General features: G+C 37.6%; 1 protein-coding gene across 1 annotated transcript; it reads left to right on the top strand.

Moving 5' to 3' along the window:
• Positions 571–3,617, top strand: LOC107613989 (beta-hexosaminidase 2). The gene is made up of 2 exons (XM_016316200.2): positions 571–1,567; positions 2,385–3,617. Exons 1-2 carry the CDS (start codon positions 730–732, stop codon positions 3,323–3,325), a joined length of 1,779 nt encoding a protein of 592 aa, XP_016171686.1. The 5' UTR covers positions 571–729; the 3' UTR covers positions 3,326–3,617.

An 8,780-nucleotide genomic window follows, 5' to 3' on the forward strand; every position in this document is an offset into this window, starting at 1 on the left:
TAGACTTGTCTAATTGAAGCAAAGAATCGTCATTTGTCTATTGCGCAGAGTCCAACTAAGAAGCAAACAACAAGCAACGAAACAACAACTAGCTGTTCAAACATGCTGACCCTTCCATGACACCTATCTATTCTCCCTTTCGGACTTTCCTATTAATTCTCATCAGATTTTTAACTAAAAGAATGAAATAAAGTTATACTATCTGATAGTTATTATCTCACATATGGACATCATTTACAATATAAATTAAATAAGAGACTATCAATATATGAGTACTAATATCAGATGTAGTCCAAGTAGTCACCGAGCTTAATTTGTTTGTATATTTAATAAGTTTGACTAGTATATATATTATTTCTAAAAAAAAAAATACAAAAATTAAATTTTTTAATATATTTTTAATTTATGTTATTAAGATACATATTAATTAAATTTTTGTATTTTTACGAAATTATGATGATACCAATATTTGTATGCGCAATCACCATTAGTTAAATCCGAATATAAAAATACATTTTTAATGCGCAAACATTACAGAATTTCTGTCATCATGAGAAACACATCACATAGAAGTATAGAACTGATAGAAGTCTTCACCCTTCAAGTCAACTTCGCCACATGTACGATGATAGTGCTATATTAATGCCACCCCATCCTAATATCAATCCCAAATTCCCAATCACATAACCAAGAATCAAGCCAATCTTACCACAAATTACACAACCCAAGATGCTTATTCAATCATTGCTCTCATCACTTCTACTTCTACTTCTAATGTTATGTCTATCTAGTAGTACTGCCAATGTAGTTGCAACGTATCACCGTAGCATAACAAAAACTGTTACAACCACTAACATCAACGTGTGGCCAAAACCAAGAAACCTCACATGGGGCCCACCTCATCAATCCACCCTCCTCCACCCTTCATTCACCATCACCACTACCGTCAACCACCACACCAACAACCACCTCTCTGCCGCAATCAACCGTTACATCAACCTCATCAAAACCGAACACCACCGTCCGCTTGTCCCCATAGCCACAAACCTCACCAAAAACCTCCCTCCGCTTTCCACCCTCACCATCACCATAACCAACCCCTCCGCCCCACTCCACCACGGCGTCGACGAGTCCTACACGCTCTCAATTCCTTGGAATGCCTCGACGGCAACGCTCTCAGCTCCCACAACATGGGGAGCCATGAGAGGCCTGGAGACATTCTCACAGCTGGCATGGGACACTCCCACACGTGTTCCTGTTGGGGTTCACGTGTGGGATGCCCCACTATTCGGTCATCGCGGTGTCATGCTTGACACCGCAAGGAACTACTATCCAGTGAGAGATATCATGAGGACAATTGAGGCCCTGAGCATGAACAAAGTGAATGTGTTCCATTGGCATATAACTGACTCCCAATCTTTCCCTCTTCTTGTGCCATCTGAGCCTGGGTTGGCTGATAAGGGTGCTTATGATAGTGACATGGTGTATTCGCCTGATGATGTTAGAAACATTGTGGAGTTTGGGCTTGACCATGGAGTTCGTGTTCTTCCTGAGATTGATTCACCTGGTTAGTCATCAATTTTACAATTCCGGAAATTTTGTTTATTACTAGCAATTTTTTTCTTCACAATTTTGGATTTTGAGTGATGATTAGGCACAGTATTAACTCCTCATAATATTTATTGTCCTTTTTCTAATTACGATATACCAGTATTATCGGACTAATTAATTTCTCTCGTCCCTTTACACAACTCTGAAAATAGCGAAAAAAGTTCCAAGTTCTAACTAATCGTTGTATTCTACCTAGTTTTGTATACATGTCGTTGTATTTTGTTTCATTGTAATTATTAATGATTAGTGATTTTTCTATTATATCTTGATTGTTTGCATCTTTTTGCGAGCTCAGATTGTGTTGGATTATAGCACTAGTCTTATCTTGTTTGATTTCTAGAAGATGATTTGCAGAGAAAACAGGCCTAGTAGTTAAACAAATAGAATATTGTTATTGACTTTGAAGATAAAATGTTAAACAAAAAGAACCCCTGGTTCATTTGAAAGGACTTTGATACCGAACAGTTAGGCTAAAAGTTATATCGAATACCAAGTTAGGAATTAATATTCTCAATTATATTAAAATGAATCTACTCAACCATGTCAAGTGTATATCTTTTACCTAACTTTACCTCCTTAGAACAGGGCAAAGTCCAAATTTGTTAACCAAATAATGTAGTTTTAAATTTCAAAGAAACGGAAAAATGATTATAAATTGTAATGATTGAGACATGGTCTTTTTCAGAGTATTACTGTATTCTGAATTCTCACTGATCTCGCACATAATTCAGCAATAGAAGATAGTGATCAACATAAAAATGAAACATTTGCAGGGCATACAGGATCTTGGGCTTTAGCATACCCTGAAATTGTAACATGTGCTAACATGTTCTGGTTCACCCCGGGATCCCAGATTCTGGCTGCAGAGCCAGGGACAGGGCATTTGAACCCTTTAAACCCAAAGACATACCAAGTTATGAAGAATGTAATCCATGACGTGACCACATTGTTCCCGGAACCTTTTTACCATGCCGGCGCCGATGAGGTAGTGCCAGGTTGTTGGAAAACCGATCCAACCATTCAGAACTACCTATCAAATGGTGGAACTCTTAACCAAATTCTTGAAACATTTGTCAACAACACTCTCCCTTTCATTATGTCTCTCAACCGGACCGTCATTTATTGGGAAGACGTTCTTCTGAGTGATTCAGTCCATGTTTCTTCAACTATTCTCCCTAAGGAGAATGTAATTTTGCAGACATGGAACAACGGACACAAAAACACCAAGAGGATAGTTTCGTCTGGATACAGAGCGATCGTGTCGTCAGCAGACTTCTATTACTTGGATTGTGGTCATGGTGACTTTGTTGGGAACAACAGTGCCTATGACAACCAAACCGGAAGCGATGCGAATAATGGTGGATCCTGGTGTGGACCATTTAAGACATGGCAAACAATATACAACTATGATATAACATATGGGTTGCTTGAAGAAGAAGCAAAGTTGGTTTTGGGTGGGGAAGTGGCATTGTGGTCAGAACAAGCTGATGGTACGGTTGTGGATTCGAGAATTTGGCCCAGAGCTTCTGCAATGGCTGAGACTTTGTGGTCCGGTAACCGCGACGAAAACGGTATGAAGAGGTATGCTGAGGCCACGGATAGGCTCAATGAATGGAGAAGCAGAATGGTAAGTAGAGGCATTGGTGCTGAGCCAATTCAACCACTTTGGTGTGTTAGGAACCCTGGCATGTGCAACACACTTCAACCATTGTAGCTGTGCATTTTCTTCTTTTGTTCTGAAACCCAACCTCCCAATATTAAACCATGAAATTAGCCCTCCCAAATGATCATATTGATGACAATTTGGCTCTTAAACAATATGTACTTATGATCCGCAAAATGCCTTTGACAAAATCATGAATGATTTGCGAAATGAAAAATATCTTTTGAGGGTTACAAGGGACTATAAAATTTAGGGGATTATATTGTGTGTGATATGCATTATTCAGTGACCAATTTGGCGGTTTTTTTTTTCTTGGGAAAAAAGAAAATTCAACAATTCAGAGTAAACATTTATGTTTTGTTACTTTTGATTGGGTGTAGAAGGTCACTTTTTAATTTAGATATGGAAGGAAAAATGGTGTAGGAGGCAATTATGGAGTGTATGGATGCTTTACACAGTTATGGTGTCAAGAGCAAATCGGACCTTCCGATTTATGTTTAAAAAATTAAAAAAATTTACAGTACACAAATCAGACTGTCCGATTTGTGTTTTAGACAATTAAAAAAATTTTAATATTAAAATCAGACCATCCAATTTTTGTTTTCAAAATAAAAAATATTAAAATTACAAATTGGACCCTCCGATTTTTCCTCCCATATAAATCGGACAGTCCGATTTGTGTTCTTAATTTTTTTTAATAAAGAAATCGTACAATCCGTTTTTTTCACTTTCAAAAAAAACTGTCTCCACATTCATGTCTAGCACCACCCACTTTCATAACTATGCACAACACACACAAAATTTACATATCCAAACAAATGAGCCGTAGAAGAAGGTTGTGTAGGCCTCTTGAAAAATTATTCATTTTTACGAGTGATTGTACACTACAAAAAACATCGTCTTTACCCAAGGTTTCAACTGTGGCTAACTATGAAGAGTACAAAAAAAAAGCCTATTCCACTTATTTAGCCTTGTTATATCAAATTTAACAATTGACGAAATAGCTACAATTTTTTTGTTATGAGACATCATTTTGAAAACATTGAGATAAACAATCCTGATTCAGTTACAGATCCCCAACTCTAGATGCTCCAATTGCTTGATTATCTATGTAATTATAAGAAAAATTAATATTGATGGTTTTCAGTGGCTAAGAGAATGGGGGTTGAATCTTAGCCCTCCCTCTTTTTTTTTTGTTCAGTAACACTTACTGGTCTTTGAAATGACTTCAGGAGATTTTTTTATTTTTGTCTTGTCCCTAGCCACGAGACTTTTATTTTTGTCTCGTCACTTGACACGAGATATTTTTCAGTTTTAGCTCCTGTGCAGTAGAAACAGAAATGGAGTAGAGAAGAGAGAAAATTACACCCAGATATATCCTGGTTCAGCTGCTAAGTGCAATGCAGCCTACATCCAGTCTCCATCAAAACAATGATGGAATTTCACTATAATCTTCTTGATTACAGACTGTAAAGTGCTAACCCAACTTACAAGGGGATTCCTACAGAATCATGAAACACAACATAGATGAACAAAAGAACTCTAGGGACATCTATGGCTTTTTCTTTTAATTTTGCACTCTCTACCTTTTTTCGCTCTATGGCTTTTTCATACAAACCTCACTGTTTGCCTTTTTCCATGAGACTCAAGACATGACAAAATTAAACAAAAAATTACAAAATAAAATACATTGAAGGAGAAGATAAATCTGTTAGCTCAGGTAGCTCTGAGAACTCTGTGCCTTACACTCTCACACTTTCTCCTTGTCTCAAGCCGTGGTTGTTCTCCCTTTTTATAGAAGGGGGAAGCCTCTACAGTTGAAACCAAAAACCAAGCCAACTTCTTCTTCTCCAAGAAACAGAACCGGTTCGGCCAGAGAGAGAGAAGAGATAACCCATGCAAAACCCAACATGCAATTACCTCTAGTCCTTCCTTGGTCACCACTTTTCATCAATCCGAGCCCTTCATCCTTGCCTTGCTCTCCAAGATGAACTTCTGGCCCTTGATACTTCATGATGATGATAGCTTCATTTGCTCCACTTCTGCTTCTTCCCTCATGTAGCCACCCTAGCTACCTTCTGTGATGAGTGAACTCAAAAGCAGAGACAAGCCATCCCAAAGATCTTCTCCTTGCTGACCGAAATCTTCCTTATTCATTTTTGGTATGGAGAGGCTGAGATCTCATCACCATATCTTTCCTTTCATGGTTGCAGATCTTAGCCACTACATTTTTATGTTTTCTTGCCATCATCTCAATGGTCTTGATGCATGTAGCTCCTTCTTTCTTTTGGTAGCTCAACTTAGCTTCCATAGTTTCCTGTGATATGACCGAAGAGAAGAAAGAAGATGAGAGAGTAGAAAGTGTAGAAAGAGAAGCAATCAAATGGATTTGATGAATTAAAGTTAATTACTTCCCTTTGCTTTAGGTAGCGTGCCTCATTATGCCATCAATCAAATCAATGACAATTTCTCTCTCATAGTTCCCATGCATGTATTAATTCTTCTCAATAAAATATTGAGTTCCATTACATGATTAAAGATTGAGATCCGTTGGAAGCAAGAAAGTTTTGCTTTTTTTGCTTAATGGTTTCGGATCATGCAAGCTTGCTTCTAGCAAGTATTTCAATTTTGGGCTTAGTTTAACATGGTTCTGACCCAAATAATTACTAATTGCTTCAGTCACTTAATATACCAAATTGAACAAGGCTGAGTGATCATAAGAACATTGGGCTTGCAATAATATTTCAGACTGGCCCAATAGTAAATCTGCATCACAAAAATTATTAATTAACATGTTTTATGAAAATCAGAATTAATAATTTTGCAATTAATTATTTCAATAATGTTGTTCATCATCAAATTTAACTTAGAGTTTTCCAAACTCATCAATCTCCCCCTTGATGACAAACATTGTTAAAATTGAAATGGAAAGAAATTTAAGATTTTGAGTAAGGAATACTCCCTTTGAAGATTTATATTTCTTCCCCTTTCAAATTGTCACATGGCTCCCCCTTAATATATGCTATTTTACCAAGGGAAGCTCCAACCTGTAACAATTTTATCAAGCCTAAGGCAACAATGTTATTCAACATATTCAATGTAAGATGAGGAATGGCTTGATTTATGAGCAGAATTGGATGATAATCAAAACTCATTTGTTATCAATAATTTGATTTTCTGCTCAAACACACAACATAATTAACCAAAAAATTATCTTTGAAAGTAAATTGCTGTTTTAACATATTTTTCAATCAATTCAGAGCAACATACTTATGGTAAGAAAATATTTTTAATCACGGCATGATCACAGTAATTTTCAACATTTATTTTCATACCCAATGCTTAAAGGAACTGCCAAAAACAAAGTATTCAACAAGCAGGTTTACCAAGATGAATCAGAATATTCCTATTCCTATTGTAGCAAGCATATTCATCAAGATAAATCCATTACTTTAATCACAAGAATACATGTTAACAACCAGGCAGCCACATTATTAAAGCAAATGCATCACAAGCACAATATTTATAACAAGGATAATCATAAATCCACACGGATTTCATTCTCTGTTTTCATGATTTCAATTTTCAGCACTTTTCTCCCCCTTTTGGCATCAAGGGGCACCTGCAAAAGATGACATATAGAATAGAATATGCAAAATATATCTAAAATACAAAATATATCCAAAGTCTCACAGTGTCATGTGTCTATAGCACCAAAATAAACTAACACAGTATTAGATTGAGCCTATCATGCCAAATATCAAATAAAGAAAGAAAGAACAATCATCAATCATCTGAGAGGTTGTACTCCGAGCCAGAATCTTTTTCCTTGTTCTCTGTCATCATCTCATCTTCAAAGCTTTGAATCATCAAGCCCACCCGTTCTTAACATTTCTGCCAAGCTTTTTCATTTTCATATGCTAACTTTCGGGCAGCCTTGTGTGATTGAAACATTAATGTGGACACATTGAGGAATTCATTAAGGACTTCCTTGATGGATTCAGTCACTTTAGATGGTTCGGCTGGGCGACTCTCAAGGTCGCTGAGTGACGGCTCAGAAGGCATTGAGCGCTTGCTTTTCTTCCCAGAAGCTCCTCCTCCTTTGATCTGTGAAACTTTGTTCTCAACAGCCTTATTAGTTAAGTCAACTTTAAAATACTCAAAGATACTAGTGAGGAACATTCCATAAGGGAGATTAGCCTTTTTAGTACTTCTAACCGATTCCCACATGTGACGAATCATAAGATAAGCAAAGGAAATTGGAGAAGAGGTAACAAGAGCAAAGAGAATAATGGAGTCAGAAACCATTACTCTGTGGTGAGAACCACATTGTGGTGTCAGGATGTGAATGATAATCCAGTGTAGCAGTGAGTTCTCAGGGCCGAGAGCTTTGTGAGTGGGAATTGATCCATCTAAGCCAGACAAATTTGCACAAATGTGTTGCAGAACAGTTTGATGAGTGACTCTAACCTGGTCATCCCATTTGTCAGTCATGTATACTTTTGATCCTTCATCCGTGTATCCTAGATCAGCGCTTATATTCTGAGGGTTGAGAGTCATGTAAACACGTTTTACATAGGAATGGATTGAGCCATCTATCAGGTGCATATTCGCATAGAATTCCCGGACCAGCCCCAGGTAAACCAGTTTATGAATGTGGAGCAGGGGAGTCCACTTCAGGGCATCGAACAGAAGATTGAAATTGATTCTTTTAGCAGCCAGAGAGTCAAGATTCACCAAATAGGATGAGCAAAGATGACGTTTTGCTAATACCTCCTTGTGGAATTCGTAGAAGGCACAAGAATAGAACCGAGAGGGATCATAGTGTGAGTGAGGTTTATGGAATTTGTTCTTGAAATCCAGTGATTCCAAGTTTGCAGGTTCTCTGGTGTCACGTAACATAAAACTTTTGTCTTCTGAGAGCTTTTTCCAGATGCATGTGGAGTGGACTTCTTTGGTAGCGATGGAGGGGGTGATGTGTGAGATTCCTCTTCCTCTTCTTCAACGCTTGGTTGTTTGCTCTTTCCAGTCTTTCTTCTCCCTGAGATTTTCTGGGTGATTACTTTCTGGCGCATTGTCTCGGTTTGTTTAGAGGGAGGTGTGTGAGTAGAAGAAGACGTGGAGTGGAGGTGTATATGGGTGTGAGTTTGGGGTGATGAGAATGGTGGACCTTTTGGGAGAGTGGTTCGGTTACTTCTTCTCAGAGCCGTTTTCTTTTTCATGATGTGAAGAAGATGAATGGAGATGGAGTTTGAAGAGAAGGCCGAAGGGTGAGGTGAGTGGAGGGAGGTTAGAGGGGCATTAAATGCTGATTGAAAAGAGATAGTGGAGGGAGTTAATGACCATCAAGAGAGCGCGATTATTAACCAAAGGGGTTTCCATTTATTTGAAATAAACTAAAAAGGTGGTTTCCTTGAATCAAGGGATTAGTTGAGAGGAAAGATTTGATTTGACATTATCCCCTTCCAATAAGATTTGATGAGACAACAAAAGAATTGTGATTTTC

The sequence above is a fragment of the Arachis ipaensis genome, chromosome B08 (assembly GCF_000816755.2).
Source record: "Arachis ipaensis cultivar K30076 chromosome B08, Araip1.1, whole genome shotgun sequence".
Lineage (NCBI taxonomy): Eukaryota > Viridiplantae > Streptophyta > Magnoliopsida > Fabales > Fabaceae > Arachis > Arachis ipaensis.

Coding starts and splice junctions, on each gene's coding strand:
- LOC107613989 (XM_016316200.2), top strand. CDS start 730: ATGCTTATTCAATCATTGCTCTCATCACTTCTACTTCTACTTCTAATG. Junction 1,568..2,384: donor TCCTGAGATTGATTCACCTG/GTTAGTCATCAA, acceptor AAACATTTGCAG/GGCATACAGGATCTTGGGCT.